Source organism: Cryptomeria japonica, chromosome 3 (assembly GCF_030272615.1).
Source record: "Cryptomeria japonica chromosome 3, Sugi_1.0, whole genome shotgun sequence".
In the NCBI taxonomy this organism is placed as follows: domain Eukaryota; kingdom Viridiplantae; phylum Streptophyta; class Pinopsida; order Cupressales; family Cupressaceae; genus Cryptomeria; species Cryptomeria japonica.
The window spans coordinates 407,428,014-407,446,245 of NC_081407.1; the positions used below are offsets into that span (position 1 = coordinate 407,428,014).

Genomic DNA, 18,232 nt, shown 5'->3' on the forward strand with positions numbered 1-18,232 from the left:
ACTTGTCTTGGTTTGCAACAAATCAATTTTCCTACAACTCTCTTTCATCTTGTTGATGGATCACAATGTGTGATCCAAAATGTTGATGCAAAACAATTTCATATAATTGAATTCAAAATAGCATACACAAATTATTATGTATTGCAACAATTTGTCTACAAATGAGTCTATAAATAAGTATAATTAATTGACTATTATAATATAAATCTTAAGACTAATGATTTCAAAATTTTACAAAATAATAATAATGAATAAATACAACTTCTTTTTGCTAATGTATCATAGAATAATTGATATACTCATGGTGTAATAATATTTTTAATTTTATTTATAAAACAACGAGATTATGACGTATATATCTATAATTCATACATCTAAATTAAAGAAAATAGAAATAAACAAAAATTCAAATATTAAATATTTTGATTTACCAACTTCATTCAAAATTCTGATGAAGATATCTCAATTAAATTGCTTTTGGGGTTTAAAATAATGAGGAGCCTAGGTATATAAGAACCAGTGAATTGCGTGTTTTGTTTTCCTTCCCGTCTTTTTTTGGCATCAGCCTTGGAAGTGATTTAATTAAATAGGATTTCCAGTGCTCTGCAATTGAAGCATTTTGTACAAGTGATTTAATTTCTTAGGATTTCCAGTGCTCTGCAATTGAAGCATTTTGTACTCCAAAATGCACACCCAGGCCCCTCAGTCGTCACACAGGCAAGGTGGCTCGAGGGGGTTCATCAACAAGCAGCAGAGAAAATACGTTCCTAAAACGTCTCCGGAATCGTCAAATGCGGATAAAGGCCATCGAAATCCTAATGAGATCAGAAATGGGTTATTGACTAGTTCTCTGAGACAAGATGGTGATAAAAGCCACCTGAATCATATGCTCCCCGGGGCCCAGGGTAACAAGATTGACAGCAATTCAGGGACTAGTAGTAAACAACGCGAACAGGGTAGGTTTGTGAAGTACTTGCCCCAGGATGAAGAAGGCGGGATGGATCCGGAGGAGACACAGGGAGTTGCTGATCTTTTGAACCACGAGCTCTCTGTATTATTGAAGATGAAACCAAGGGACTTCTGGAAAGCAGGTAAATTTTTAAAAACCCAATTCATAATTTTATTTGAAATTTTTAACACAATTCATAGACAGGAATTCACCATGAAGCATGAAATACCTTTGCTTATAAGACGTTTTGTAGATGTTTTATTTCCTCTAAAATTTACTCTGGACTTGCACTGAACCTTTTGTGTATACAGAGTTGGGTCATCGTAGGGGCAATAAGATAAGTACCCTTATGTTCTTTTGGCGCACAAGAAATTATTTTGGGCAGGCTAGGGCAGTAGTTTTCTTATTGGTTTCAGACCTCATTGGGTCCAAGAGCCAGATCACCTATTTTGCAGTACTACGACCAAGGCTATTTTAAGGCTAAGGTCACGGCATTGTAAACTCTGAGTTACACATTTAAAAGATAATGAATTTCTTGATGACGTGTTTATTGTTTTTGGTTGAGACCCATTTTAAACATCCCCTAAGAAGTAACATCGAATACACAGACCACTCTTCGGAGTTATTTGCTGTGCCTAAATTTACCAACGACTTGCATCTGACCTTATTGATTAATATTACACATACTTTTTAGGGTGGAGCAGACTGCAGGAAAGAATAAAACACTGAGTAGGGACTAGGATGTCTACTTTAGCCCATTAGTGAATCAAGGCCTCATCCAATTGTGGATTGTTACAGAAAATTAGGATCATCACTAATGAGCTTCAATAGACAATTCTGAGATAGTACAAAAAAAATGACAAAGGCAGTTGCTTTTCTCAAGAAAACAAATATACAAAGTACTTGATTGCTTTCCTCATAAGTGTAGTTGACTAAATACTATTGATATCACAGACAAATGGAATAGAAAGAAATATTTAAAAATATGAGTTGTGTCGATATTGAGGTCCAGCCAAGTACACTAGAGTTATGGGCATGAAAAGGAGGGGACAAGTTTTTATGGCAGGCCTAGGCTCCCTTCCTGATATCTCCAATCTCAGCCAGACATGAAACAAAGTTACAAATAAATGTTAAATTAGACAATTTAATACATAAATGTACGCACCTTGTTGTTGGGACTCATTACAGCAAATTGGACAGCAATAGAATTTTCTTACCTATTCCCATGCCCCTTTTTTTGAGGGAATGCAATTAAAATGGGTCCCCACCTTAAGAGATGCATTTTTGAGGAACTGTGGATGATTTTATCCAAATGTCTGAAAGGGCTATAATTGATTTTATTATACTGACTTGATTAATATACAATGCCTTTCTTCCAACTCCATGGTGCGAGATATTAAGTTCTAAATTCTAATGATGAATTAGAAAACACAAATTACAGCCATCAATGAAGGCAAAAGTTGCATTATGAGTTAATTGTATTATTGTTATTCATTGCATTAGATGGATTAGAAATTTTTTCTTCTTCACATGTAGGAGATGTTTGATGTCATATCAGATAGTTTTACTGTTTTAGTGTATCAAAATCAATGCTAATTAGCCTTTTCATATTGAAAATACTTTAACAAGTTAGAACAACTATCACTGCTATATTTAAACATAGGAAGCCCTTATGATGTCCTGTGCAAGATTCTTAGAAATCTTTTTGGAGCACCAAAATATTGGAGGTTATTATGATCCAAAATATATATGAGCAGATTAAGGGTATACTTTTCCATATTGGGTCCTCCATTGATCCGTAGTTCAAGGGGCAATCTGGTGGACAACAGTTTAAATGGCTAGATGTAATGTACTATGAAAAGAATCAAATTAAAACAAATAATGCAGAAAATAAAGAGCAGCAATATTTACACTCTAAAAAACAATAATTGTGACAACAATGAAATATTTAACTTCGTTGATATGAGAAATATGCTCAACAATCTTTTGAGAAGATTTGTGAAGTTATTACTTGAGTTAATAGTTCATCTTTCAACAGCTACGTAAATGCTTAGTTAGTAGGGCTTGCCAGATTGCAATTCAGAATGGCTATCATGTCTAGGTAATAAATCGCTTATTAGAGTTCTGAATAGCCATTATGAACACATTTTGACATTGGGGTAACATGACCCATCCGTCTAGGTGGGTTGTTTCTGACCAGTTGTCCCGTTTTCATAGAATTTAGCAGTTTCTTTAGTTTTTGTAATTTGAGAACCTTAACTTCATTGGTTTTATAATTTCTTTTTTCAAATTATGTTGAAATGGCTTTCTGTTTGTATCAGACAAACTACATCTGTCAATGACACCTTGGAATGGCTAAAAACCTCACCTTTTGACCAGCAAATATAAAACAATGCTTCATTGGTTATATGTATTATCAACAAATTTGCCTGCAGTGGGTCAAAAGACATAAACTTTCCTCTGATTGTCATTTGAATCATCTATGATCTTTGATCGCACGATCGTCATGTCATGGGATGCTCCACTTTTTGTATGATGCTTGGAAATTTTTTGTTGATCGATATGTTGAGGATTCTATACAAAATACAGAACCTGGATAAATCCAGACATTGAAGAAGATTATCAATTGGAATGTGAGAAGGCTGGAAACCCAAGATAGAAAGAATATTGGTAGGCCATTGTGAATTTGTATAAATCCAGGCCAGGATTAGATTACCTACTTTTGCAAGAAGTGAAAATGTTTTGGGTTTAATCCTATGTTCCACCGAGTTTTGGGGACGGGGACCGCAGGGGACAGTGGGATATTATTCCAATACGGGGGTACTTTTGGGCCATTTTTAGGGGATGGTAGGGGATGGCTGTTAAAATAATAGGGCAATTTTTAAAAATATAGAGTAATTTCAAATATGCATATCATAACATTGATAAAGTATTCAACATAGACATTGTAGAAGATTGATACATAGCATTAGACTTGAATTGTGAGAATCGACAAACAAATTAACAAAATTCAAATGCTTTCATTGTCAATGTGCATACATATACTATTAGAATTATAATAAAAATGGTTAAAGGCTCCAAGTTTCAACTATGAAATGACATAAACTGTTAACATAAACATAGAAGTCCATAATCAGCTGCCCATAATAATGAAATGATAGAACTAAGAAATTATATGGCTGTCCATGATCAGCACATGGTAGGTCTAAAAGAGTTAAATCAAAATCAGAACTCGAGTTGGGGTCAGTGCTCCTTCTCTTGCTGCTCTTCTCCTTCTTTGCAAATCTGAAAATGAATGTCTTTGTCTTCTTTTTGGTTGTTTTATGCTTAGATTAGGTTTTGGTATTGTTTAATGTGGTTTGGGTGTCCTTGTGGGCCTGGCCAGCCTTTTTTCAAATTAAAAAATGTGTTTTTTTTTAATTTGGCTGTTAAAAAATGGCTTGGGATGTAGAGAACGATCAGAAGTCCTCGGGATGGCCAAGGGACTTTTAGAAGTCCCCTGGCGGTCTTGGGGACTTGTGGCGGACCTCTATGTCCCCGATCACTCCTAGAGGCATCTTGGAAATGTTTCCGGAACTCTGCTTGCTTTGGAGGCAGGCAGGGTACTTCTAAATGCTGTCCTTGCATCCTTGTACTGTCCTTGGTACAGGATGGGGGTACCAACACAGAGGACGCGTCCCCGTGGAACATAGGTTTAATCTTAATTGTGCTTGTAGAAAAATCTGGCTAAATGCCTGTATTTTTTCATCAAAACATGAGAAAGGGAAAGGGGGTATTTCTATACATTTGAATACTTAGCTTGCCTCCTATGTTTTAAGTTCTGTATTTGTGTCATGTAAGAGAGTTGTGTGGATTGATGGCTATGTAGAATAAAGTTTTTTTGTTTTGTTTTGGTGCATTACAGCTATGCAACTGGACAACTAATAACCTTAAGGATATCTATCCCTTGGGTTTTTGGTGGGTACTTAAATATTGTAGAAACCAGAGAGGTTTAGGCTGGTGGTTGTAAATTTGATTGGAAGAGCACTGAACAATTTTTTTGATCTAAATTCACAAGGAGGAGAATCCTAGTTGATCCCTTAATTGGTTGTGAACAGTAAGGTCTTTGGTATGTAGTGTATAAGGTCAACCTTACAAAAAGTGTCAAGTAAGGTTTTTTCAAGGCTTGACAGATTTCTTGTACCATATCATTCTTTGAAATACCCCTTTTGTTGGAAAATACTGTTGTTAAATGATTCTCTCCACTTCTCTGTCCGTCATCCCATTGAGATGGATTTTTATCCTTTGATCTCCCCTTTTCTCATTCAGCTTTTAAAGGTCTTTACAACTTGAATCTTTTTAAAAGATACTTCTTGCAGTAATACTTTGTGTAAAGTGGAAAATTGGGAGCTTAGCCAATTCTCCACGTGGGAGGGGAGATTCACTAAGCTCAATTTTCACTTGGGGGACTTTACATTCAAAAGAGAGGGATGAATACAAGGATTGAATACTAAGTAGATTGGTTGAGATTGGAATGTGTTTGACCCTCTTTTGTAAGTTGAATAGATGAAGTGCTGAAATTGAAGACAAAGTACGCGAAAACAACAAGCTACAGATTTGGGATTCGGTCGTGCACTTGGATCTGAGAAGTTTGAGATGATTCGGAGCTGCCCAGTGAAATCTGGCAAAAGTTGCGGGGACCGTGTGTCCGGACAGGGGTGCCCTCCTATCGGTCCTCTGAACTTTCCGCGCGTCAAAAAGGGTTTTTTCGTCTCTGCAAATAAAGCTTAATTCTAGAAGTACAACTGTGCACTTGTTTCTTGCACACAGAAAGAAGAAGAAAGGGGTTGGGGGTTTGGAATCAACCTTGAATGAAATACTGCAAATGCTTGAAATAAATGATGGAAAGGTATACCTTCAGATTTGCAATAGATGATAATGATGCTTTGCTTCTTAGATGTAATCACATATTTTGTATGAAATGGCATGAACATGACAAAACCCTAACACACACATGCTTGCAAATGAATGATTTAATGTTGCTCCAATGGATGATTGCTTGATAATGAATGCTTGAATGCTTGAATGCTTGAGATCCAATTCTGCCTTCATGAGTGTATAATCATCTCCTTATCGTGTGTTATGCTTTAATGAGAGGGGAAGACCTCCTTATATACTTGCCTGTCGTTTAATTGTTTAATTTTCCGATAGAGGCTGACATAGGGGATTATTTCCCGCTCACATTTGAGATAGGTCCAAGGGAGAAGGGCCAAGATAGGTCCCCTTTAGGGGATCCCAGGGTGCCATGCCCTGGTCCTATTGAGGACCAAGGGCGCCACGCCCTGGTCCTGCCCTATTTTGGGGCAGGATCAAGGTGGCCATGCAAGGTACAAGGTGAAAAATGAAGTATGGTTGCATGGGGGAGACAAAAACAGGTCCCGGTCAAGCGTGGGGAGGAGACCGATAAGGTGAGGGCCCAAAATGTGGTCAAAATTGCAAAGGGTGCAATTTTAGGACGCTACACTTTGTTTAATAGTGGGACCTTCAATTTTTGAAATCATTGTGAATGGTCTATGATGTCCAGGTGGAGTAAGGCTATGTTTCCTTATTAGAAATTTGTGATAATATGTAGTAGAGAGAAAGCTAAGAAGAGGGTAGAAAGGTGAAATTGGTTCCAAGAAGACCTCAGGCAAAGTATCATATAGAAAAATGATCAGCTATTGATATCGGAGGGGTGGTAGTTGAAGATGAAAATTGAGATAAGGAAAGCTTTTCAATAACTCTAGCAACTTGTTCTCTTTTGGGAATTCTGGGCAGGATATCGTCAAAGCTAAAGACATTGTCACCAAGGCATTCCCATGTAAACTAGATTGCGAGCATGTTGCTGTTCTGGACAATAATATTTTTGTTGATGAGATAAAGGATGCAATTTGTTCTATGAGGAATGAAAAGTCTCTTTCTCTTGATGGGTTTCCTGTGGAAATTTACAAGGAAAACAAAGATTGAAATAAGTCACTATTTGCTTGAAGTGCATAAAGAGACAATTTGTATTGGCTTCCTGACTAGTAACATTAATAAAAGGTTGACCAATGATTCCTTTAAATTGTTGGGAATATTAAATCTTTCTCATAGGTTTGTTTTTGATTAGTGGTAAAGCAAGTTTTGAAGGGACCTAAAACTCTTTACAAACTGATTTTGTCGTGATCCAAAACCCACTTCGTTTTCCATAAAATAACTATTTGTTGAGGAGTGCTTGCTTGTATCATGTGTTGTTAAATAACTCGTAAATAGACATGAGTGGTTATAGGAGGTAGAACTACCCTTCTATAATATAGGATGTGAAAATCCTAAAAATATGTAATATGTGTTGGACATTTTGTCATTGATGTCAAAGGATGATGATCAAGGTTTTTTAACTGCTTGAGCTACTTGGATGTGTGCTTGAGCTACTTGGTTGTGTGCTTGAGCTGCTTGGTTGTCAGGTTGAGCTGCTCGAGCTACTTGGATGTGTGCTCGAGCTGCTTGGTTACGTGCTTGAGCTACTTGCCTGTCTAGTTGAGCTGCCTGGTTGTTTGGTTGAGCTACTCGACTGTGTGTTTGAGCTTCTTTGGTGTCAGCTTAAGCTGCCTATTTGTCCACTTCATTTGCTGACTTGTGCCAAGTCAGATTGATACATCATCAGCTGAATATTCAAAGTTTTTGTTTGTAGCTGATCGTGGGTTATATTCTTAATGGTTTTGGTAAAGATTCTTTTCCAAATTCTAATTGCATAAGACTCTTTTGTTGGTTGAAGGCTTCAGTAACAACTCCTTTATTGTGACGGCTGTGTAACGGTTTATTCAAGATTCCTTTCATTAATATCAATTTCTTGTTTTTGGAGATGCTCTGTCTTTATTCCTTTGAACTGTTTCTGGTGTGGCGGTTTCTAATGTGGTATGAAGGCAGCTTATTTTGGAGTGTTTGTGCATTGAGAAGAAGAAAACGTATTTGACCGCTTCACACATTATTCTCTACCCTTGAGCGTTTTTGTTGCTGAGTTTGTGGTTTATCTTACTCGGGGGTTTATTGTGGGAGAATTCTCTCCACTCAGCTGTTACTCTCTGTCCTTGTCAATGTTATGCTGGATTTGTTTGGGCACATATTTCTTTATTGTGTTTTTATTTTTTCTTTGTGCAGAAGCTTCAATGGCTAGACTATCGGGTCATTATGTACAAATCTTATTAATTGAGGTTTGTAACACATGGAGCAAAAATGGCATGAGAAATACAATTTAAATGTAGGCTGAGTTTTAAATTTTATTTATATATGGTATGATCCGTTTTTGATGAAGTGTTGAGGGGGTTGCACGCATAGAATGCAACAATTGTGAAAGAATGCGGAAGAGTTAAGGTTTTTGGTTCTGGATTGTAATTTTGGAAGTTTTATGATTGGAGGGAGCATATACAATATTCCTCATTTCAGTGTTTGTGTGAATAAAAAAAATGAGAATTCCTTGGTGAGGAAGGCAGTCTTAGATTTCATGGCTCCTGAGATTGGCATTTGATGTGGTTTGGACATCTTGTGATAAGAAGTTATATATTGTGTCTTGGCGTTGAAAAGATTAATGCAGATTTCTACAAATTAAATTCTTTTCAGTCTGGTTGTAACTCCAGTTGGTGCTTGAAGGGGAGTAGGTGCTCTCAGTGGGTTGGTGCTCACATTTGTAATTTGGGTTGGTGCCCATTTGTTAATAAAAGCTATTGTGTGCTGTGGTTTTTTACTCGAAAGGATTTTCCACAAGAAAGATTTGGTGTTTTCGTCTGTATGTTTGCTTTCAATTCTATATCTATGTTTTCTGAGGTTTCTTATTTTTAAAAGTTTAAAATACTGATTCAACACCCCCCAGCCACACCCCCTCCCTGCCCCTCTCTCAATATTTTTTGTGTGCTCTTCAATATGTACTATTGAACAAAACATGAGAATAGAAGCTATACAACCCTTTTATAATATAGGATGTGAAAATTCTAAAAATATGTAATATGTACTATTGAACAAAACATGAGAATAGAAGTTGTTATCTTGTGTATGAATTTTTGCATGCTTCTCTAACTCCTCCCCCCTCTTGAATTTTTGTCATGGTATCAGATCAGTTGTCATAGTTGTAGGTTTTGATTAGAAGAGATAGTGGGGCTTCCAGAGGGGAATGGTCCTATTTTTGTTGCAGCTCATGTAGTAATTATCAGCCTCTCATTTCTTTTGCAGACTTTAACATGGTTTAGCTAGTTGAAAGCGAGCTTCTCCATCTCTAGATTTTCCTAGGGCCAAGTGTTCCAAGGCTGAGGTGCAACTAGAGGAAAAGTGTGTTTGTTCTAATGATAGCATGTAACGTCTAAGGTTTCTTTTGCATGATCTGTTTGACGCCAAAATTTTTGACGCATGCAAAAATTAGAGAGGCTGTATAGAGAGCTCACCCTTACTCTCACAATTGCCTTGCACGATGTGAGTGCAATATTCTCGTTTGTGAGATCACAAAGTTAGTCCACATTTTAAAAATGTGTCTCCTCACTTTTTGAATCAGATTCACATTGATAAGTCTAAGGAATATGATACCACACACTCTCCTTCGTTTAAAGGAGTATTATGGAGAGAATGCACTCTTGCAGGTTTGGATGCTTGTGATGCGTTCAACAGACATGTTCTCACTAGCCGTGAGTTATGGAGGGAATGCACTCTTGCAGGCTTGGATGCTTGTGACATGTTCTCAGTAGCTATGAGAAGCCTTATGTCTTGGACGAGAATAGTAGGTGTCTACATCACAACTATCAAATAATGACATCAGTTCGGTGTATCTATAGGGTGTGGAGTCTATAACTTTCAAGCCTTCCAATTCTTCCTAGCTCCATTTTGGTGTTGTGAAGCAACAAAATTTCCAAAGCATAAGAAAAATTCTACGTAAAGGATGGCAATGTGGCGAGTGTTATCTGTTCTTAGTATCTTACAAGGGTTGTAGAGATGCTTGTGCCAAGATAGAAGAGTGAGGAGGTTCAATTATTAATATTTCATCCATTGGTAGCCCCTTGTGTGGGGAGTTACTTGGAGGAATTGCATACAATGCTTCAAAAGTAGGCATAAATATATCAACAAAGGTTATTCATTGGAGCTTGGAATGTACATCATCCTTGTTAATTCAATTACACTAGGAATGTTAAGATCTGAAATTATTTTTGGGCTGATGGAGAAAGATTGGCTCAACAATGTATCAAAAAAGATATTCCCTTTAAAAACTTTGGGGCAGATAGATCTAGTAAGGACCTCTATTTCAACATCTATCGGCTAGTGACTCCTTTGCATATATAATGTGAAGAACATGGTGTAGATTATCCTTTTTTGTATTTGCTTTGTCTAGGGAATATTTGGGTTGGGTTAACTTTGAAACATTAAGTTTTTTCTATCATCAAGGATTTGTGATCTTCAAGAAAGATGAAGATGTATATTTAGGAAGGATTTGTCAATCACAATATTTTCTTAAAGGTAGCCAGAACATTTTGTGTCAATATAATTTGAATATCTATTCAATTTTATCGAATCTAGTGAGTCAGATGGGTAAATTGGAAAGGGTATTGTTTTGAGTCATCTATGGATTTCTAGTATAGGAGTTAGAACTTAGAATAGAATTTTGCTAGATCTAGATAATTTATCTAGTTACAACCCATGGTCTATTTTATATGTTTCGGGGCAATTTTTTGTGTGATTTGGCTCTCAAATTTTAATGGTGTAAATTATTTGTATTGTATTTTTAGAAATTGAAAACTAAGGAAAAGAGAAAGAAGTGCATTTGGAGTGCATAGTTTGTGGTATTGATACTCCCATGGTTTATAGAAGAAAAGTTCACATTGGGGTGGTGCATTCTTGAATTGAGCTTTAAAGCCAAATAAGCTAAGTAGCAAATTAATTGGAGGATGGAGGCACAAGAGGCTAGAGGATATTTAGTGTCCTCTTGTCAGTCACTGGTGATGAGGCCTCAAAATTGTAATAGTGACAAGACTATTTGTGCCAAAATGACTAAAGCAGTTCAGTTTCCAAGTGGCAATGATCATTGTTTGAAATCGTTTGTGATCAAGGTGGCCGTGATCTAGAACAATGGTTGCATACGCGACAATGAGAGCTTAGTTCTCAATTTTTTTATGTTGTGATTGGATGTGTATGTCCCCAATCACATTTGTTGAATGGTAGTAACTGGATGTGTTTGTCCATAATCACAATTGTTTGTTGAGTGATTGGATGTGTTTGTTCACTTTGTCCCCAATCATGGAAGTCAGTAATTATGATTGGAAATGCATGTCCACAATCATAATTATTGTGAGTAGAATTATGTGTCCTTGTTCATAATTTATGTTGGATAGACATGTTTGTCCCTATCCAAATTTGTATGACCTTGGATAGATGTGTTAGTCCCTATCCTTGGTTCCATGGGTAGATGTGTTTGCCCCTATTCTTGGGTAAAATTTCAGTATGGTCAATCCTATTGAACAAGCCTAGTGAAGAAAGTTCCACTATTGCTTGTCATGAATAGATGTGTATGCCCCTACTCATACCATAGTGTTTTTGATGAACTATTGTTAGTCCACCTATCCCCATTTGGAGAATGATGTAATATGTGGGGGCGGGGCGTGTTGGCAATATTACATCATTCACATAGGTTTGTTAGTTTGTCATAAAATAACTATTGTTGAGGAGTGCTTGTTTGTATTATGAGTTGTTAAAGGCATAGATTGCATACTTGGACTTGGAGAGTACTTGACAAGTCAAATTTTTTGACTTGTCAAAAACTTAGAAACTTAAAAAGTACTAAAACTTCTCCTAATTTTTTTGTTTGTTTGCAAAATTCAATTACAAAATGTATTAAATGAGTCTAAAAACCATGAGGAAGTGCTTTCTATTAAATTTGATTATTTAATACATATGGATTACAAAATGGCATCATCATATGAAGCCAGATAGTTGAACTAGATACAATAGCTATCTACTAACTAATAACTGTTATGAATTTATGATTATTGTATTTGAAAATCATCATCATAAATTTCATATTTAGGCAACTTAGACAGTACAAGTTTTCACATCTTCCTCTTCCCACCCTAGTTAAAAATTGGGAGGTAGAGGGTGTGGTCCTCGCACTCGATTCTAGCTTTTTGCTTGGTCTAGAAGATTGTGCCTATGGCCCCACCATGTTGGTAGATGGTAGTGGCTCCACCATGCTGGTAGATGGAGTGGCTCCTCCTCCACCATATCAATGTCATCCAATCCAATCTCCCCTGCTTTTGTTGCAGCCAAATCCTCCATAGTATACCTCTCAAAATCAGCAATCTCATTCTTTGAAAACAAGGAGGCCTCATCATCCTGCATAGTCGAGTGATTGTAGGGATCAATGTCATCCAAATCAATAAGATAGTTTGGGTCATCCTGCACCTTTCTTGTGTGAAGCTGAAGATTATATTGCACAAAAACAAGATCATTTAGGCATTTTTGAGTTAACTTATTATACTTCTTCATGTGAATGGCATCAAACAACTCTAGTTGTGTCCACAACCAGAAGCACTACAATGTTTTGATATCCATAACCTCCCCATTAGCATTCGTGAAGCTATCAAAGAAGAAGAACTTAGGGTTGAGATAGTACCTTGATGCATGAATGGGTTGGTGGAATTGATTGTTCCACCTCTGATCAATGATCTCCCGAATAAGGGCAAATCTATTTGCATCCTCCATGTAATAGTGTTTGATGGCCTCTTTGGCCTTATTCATTGCCTCATAAATATATCCCATAGCATTATTCTTGCCATCCACCAAGCGCAAGACCCTCACCAACGGCTCAATCACCTACAAAATACAGAGTAGAAACAAATTTAAAGTACATCTTACAATGAAACACAATACTTCTAAATTTTAAAATAGAGGATTCGATTTGAAAATTAAATTAAGTTGCAAAATCACCATAAAAATAATTTTTACAATCCTTTCTCCACTAGCTTTTTGAGTAAGTTGATTCTACCCATGGTTGACTCACAAGCAATTGCTTCAAGGGAGTCAATAAACTAGTAATAGTTTGCAACGTTAGGAAATTAGTTGCAAACCTTGTAGCTCCCAATCGCACAAGCTCTTTTTTCTTGGTGTGATCACTCATCAATTAAAGAATCCATGGGTGATTATATATATATATATATTGTTATATCTCTTGCTGCTTCTACAATTGGTTTCACCCAATCATTTTGCCATTGTTATCCAAAAGGTGGTCAATGCATTGAGCTGCTCAAGGGGTCCGAAAACGTATTTGATGCCTCTCTTGAAGCAATCTTCTAGCTGCCACATATGCCGCTGCATTGTCAGTAACAACTTACAACCCTCTCCAACATCAAGCTCAAATTTTCTGCATTCTTTATTGTGTTGGAGGCATCAATTGACTTTAGAAAAACCATCTCACCATTTGAACCCACTATAAAATTGATAAGAGTGCGGTTCCTTCCATTTGTCTAGCCATCTAAAAGAAGTGAGCATCCATACTTTTACCATTCGTTCTTTTTAACTTTCACAATTTCTTTTGCATCTACAATAGCATCTTTGAGCAACTTGCCACTTAAATCTCTTGGATTGGGGGCCTTGAACTCTTTCTCTACAACTGCCAATGCTGTCATCAAACTCTCCCAATATGGATTCCTTGCCACATTGAAGAGAAGGTTGTTATAATACCAAAAAATTGCACAAGCCTTCTTTGCTTCCTTGTTTACCTCCCTAGTCCACCTAGTAGCTTCTAATGAAGATTGTGATCCTATTTCATTTCTAGGCACCAAAAACTGGACTTTTATTGAAGTGGATGAGGAAGATGGGACATGTACATGTGGACCGCAATTAGAGCCCACAATATGTTGCATACCCACCTTGGATTTTCTTGACAGATTAGGAGCAATGGCTTCTTGTGTCTCCGCCCTCTCCAATTTCTTTTCATCTAGTGCTGCAAGAAGGGCTACCATCTCTTGTTTCACCTCTTTAGGGGCTTTTGGACATCCGTTGGCATCACAACAAGGAATGCCTGCAATATGGTATTTGAAGTGATTGATGCCTGTTGGGTGAATATTTTGTCACCAGCATACCAATGACAAAATATGTATTTCACACATAGCTATGTTGAGACAAAGTCTCTCCTCTCATCAAGGGGAGGTTTCCTGGTAGAATTTGGGTATTTCAACAACTTTGAAATTAAATTTGGAGATAAGCTTAGGGTATCAATTCTCTTTTTTCAGAATTAATGTATCTCCTTTCACTTGATGATATTTCTTACAACTAACAAAACTAACAACTAATAGAACTTCTTTACAATGATTTTTTAAAATTTCAACAATCATGTAAGCCCAAAGTCTTATGTGAGTGCAACTTACTATAATCACCACACTTACAATTATAATCACAACTTGTAGCTCAAAGTCTCCAAGATGTGATTAATTTTCCTAAAAACTAAGAGCAACTAATACCAATACAAAGCTTATTATGTAATCACTTAACTATCAGAAGATTTCCCAAATATGCAAATAGCACAAAGTCTACTTGTCACAATTAGAAAGCTCTCTTACTCACATACACAATATCACCAAAAAGATTCAAGTATTTAGGAAATGATTATGAGAACTGAACATAAGAATGATTCAATCATAAACACAATCTTAGGCCCAACACAAAGTTTGGAAACTAGCGGATTGCTATCTTTATTTCCTTGAATCAATCTTTACATCAAAAAGCTCAAAGTCTTTGTTGAGGCGAAAATTCAGAAGAGTCTTGCTTAGCATGTGGGAAGTTGGGACGCACCTCATTGATTCTGCAGTCAAGCTTTTGAAGATTTTGAAAATGCTCAAGTACAGGTTTAGGATGTACAATCTCTATTATCCCAAGAAATAATAGAACCTGAGAAAGATTTAGGGCTTTGGGATAAAATGAGAGAGTATAGAGTAGATAGTCTTGTTGATAACAACGCAGTATTGACTCGGGGCAAGTACATTCAAACCTGATCAATATTGGCACACAAGGATGAGCTAATGAAAGTGCTGGTAAAGGATATGAATCAGGACAAGCAAGCATGTACTGATGCAATCACAAATATTTCATCAGGATTATCAGAATTGCCTTGCCAGTTATTTGATACAGAACAAAAGGTTTTACCCAATGAGACCATCAAATTGGAATTGCTCACCATGATCGACTAGTTGATAGATGGTCAATTTTCTCTAGCGTCATTTGATAAGTTGATTGAAATCCAAATCAACTTAGATGATCTTGCATCAGTTTTGAAGAAAGCAAAAAGGATTTATGTAGAAGTCGAAGATTCCATATCTCGTATTCATGCCATTTCCAATGTGACTTCAGGGCCAGACAAATCTGAAATGCAAGCTATGCTGACAAGGTTCGAGGAATTCCAGAAAATCAATGAGGGGGAAAAATGAAGAATAAAGTGTCCCCATTGACACTATCTCTTCATGTAGTTGCATTCTTAGTTACTGCAAATTTTTTTGCAGTTACATTTTTATTTTATTCAGTAGTATTCAAGTGGGATTGTGTAGTTGAATTAGTGTACTGTGCCCACCTTTTTCTCAACTTCTTTTCCTATATAAGGAGGATTTCATTTGTAAATATTTATCTTTTATTATGCTAAGCAAGACTCTGCCAAATTTTTGCCTCAACAAAGACATTCAACTTTTTGATGTAAAGTTTGATTCAAGGAAATAAAGATAGCAATCCACTAGTTTCCAAACTTTGTGTTGGACTAAAGATTGTGTTTATGAGTGAATTGTTCTTATGTTCAGTTTTCATAATCATTTTTTAAATACTTGAATCTTATTGGTGATATTGTGTATGTGAGTAAGAGAGCTTTCTAATTGTGACAAGTAGACTTTGTGCTATTTGCATATTTGGGAAATCTTCTGATAGTTAAGTGATTACATAGTAAGCTTTGTATTGCTATTAGCTGCTCTTAGTTTTTAGGAAAATTAATCACATCTTGGAGACTTTGAGCTACAAGTTGTGATTATAGTTGAAGTGTGGTGATTATAGTAAGTTGCACTCATGTAAGACTTTGAGCTTACATGATTGTTGAAATTTTTAAAAATCATTGTAAAGAAGTTCTATTAGTTGTTAGTTTTGTTAGTAGTAAGAAATATCATCAAGTGAAAGGAGATACATTAATTCTGAAAAAATAGAATTACATGCCCAAAGCTTAACCCCCGAATTAAATTTCAAAGTTGTTGAAATACCCAAATTCTACCAGGGAACCTCCCCTTGATGAGAGGAGAGACTTTGTCTCAACATAGCTGTGTGTGAAATACATATTTTGTCATTAGTACGCTGGTGACAAAATATTCACCCAACAGTTTTTTGGTGACTCTATTGGGGAGCGACGTGCAACCGGTATTTTCTCTTTTGGGTTGCAGTGTGTTTTTCCATTGTAATATCTGTATTGCTAATTTTCTCAAAGTACTAATCTCGCTGATCGAAGTTACTCTCGTGGACAATGAGCAGCAGGAATTGTTGATCCTACCTTTGAGTTTGTGCAGCAACATAATTTTCTTTTTGTGACTCCTCGATCGAGATCTCCTTTGCAACGAACCAGGAGTTTTCCTCGTACTGCACAACGGTCTCCTATACCATTTGAGGCGTCAAGCTTGCAAGTTGCGGTTATCCCAACCGTCAATCGTTTTGTAATTCCCCCATACAATCCATTAAGTATGGCTGTCCTGGGTCCTTGGGGTACTACGTTTGGCCCTTTAAGCCTAACGACACCTTTACATGTACTTCCAAAAGGTACAAGAAAGAATTTACCTAAGTTTCTGGGAGATGGTGCTCAACATCCTGATGAGCAAATCACTGCTTTTTATATTGCATGTGGTGTTCTCAGTGTTGAACATGAAGATGGTTCTATGAGATTATCTATTGAAACTTTGCAAGGTGTAGTTGCTGATTGGTTTTATCATCTTCCAAATAATTGTATTATGAATTGGGCTAGCCTCAGAACAAGGTTCGAGGCAAGGTTTAAGCCCGTTGAAGATGATCATGCGCTTTTAGTGCAATTGACTGAAATGAAGAAGGAACCACAAGAGCCCATGCAAGAATTTGTGGCGAAGTTCAATTAGTTGTACAATCACATTCCGACGACATCACAACCTACTGCTGGAAATTTAAAATGTTTCTTTATTAATGCTCAATTGCCAGATGCAAGTTTTCTCTTGCGTAGGAATAATCTTGCAGATTTGGCTATTGCACAATAGATGGCCATATCAGTTGAAGATGATCTTATCCTTGCTGGTAAAGATAAGAAAAGATCCTAACAAAATTAGGAAAAATCAAACTGTTGATGCATCACCTTCTTCAACAAATTCTGCCAAACCTATGATTCAAAAGCTAGTGAATGAATTGCTAGCACTCAAGAAGCAGATTTCCGTGCAACGGAATGCGCCATACCGTGATGTTCCAAGGAGAACATTCCCTAACAATGCTTCCAATAATGCTCCTCGTAATCAAAACAAGCAACCTTTTGCTCCGGAGAGACTTGCATTGGAAGCACCGCTTCAAAATTCAGCTATAGGCTATTATGAGTTCGAACAAAATGATGTTCCTCCATTTGGTGATGAAAATGCCAATTTGCTTCCAGGAGATGATGCAAAATACACTGTATCTAGAAAAGGAATCGCAATACACTGTTGTGAAATCTGATGATCAACGGGCTCAGATTCTTTTTGAGTCATAAGGTATGGGAAATTATTTCTTATATGCTGATGATGAGAAGTTGTACCTGAAATTGAGGATGTTGTTTCACTTGATGAAAGTTCAAGTGATTGAGGATATTGCTGCTGAATTTGTGGGATCCTCAACTTCACAAGAGCAACCGCTCAATTTTGATACTGTTAGTGTTGGTGATCCAAATGATGTTTAAACATAAGAGTTTGATGGCAGTTGTTCTTCCACCCGATCAGGGGCAGGTGTCGTGTTGGTGTCTCCTGATGGTAAAATGTTCCCATTTTCTTTCAAGTTATAGTTTGACAATACTAATAATATTGCTGAGTATGAGTCTCTTCTTTTGGGAATGAATGTTGATCAAAAGAAAGGAATTAAGAATCTGCATGCTTAGGGAGACGCTGAATTGATTGTTTGTCAAGTCAGAAATATCTATCAGACAAGAAGCGATAGGCTAAGGCATTATTGTAATTTTGTGTGGGACTCAATTGAGGCATTTGATGCCTTTGATCTATTTGTTGTTTCCCGGGAATTAAATGATAGAGCAGATTC

General features: G+C 36.7%; 1 protein-coding gene across 1 annotated transcript in view; it reads left to right on the top strand.

The window, feature by feature from the left end:
* Positions 1–502: 502 nt before the first annotated feature.
* The window catches only part of LOC131035078 (uncharacterized), a 98,831-nt gene continuing 81,101 nt past the window's right edge, over positions 503–18,232 (top strand). Inside the window, exon 1 of the mRNA XM_057966705.2 lies at positions 503–1,091. Coding sequence (XP_057822688.2) covers positions 686–1,091 — 406 coding nt within the window. The 5' untranslated portion in view covers positions 503–685. The remainder of the gene's footprint in view (positions 1,092–18,232) is intronic.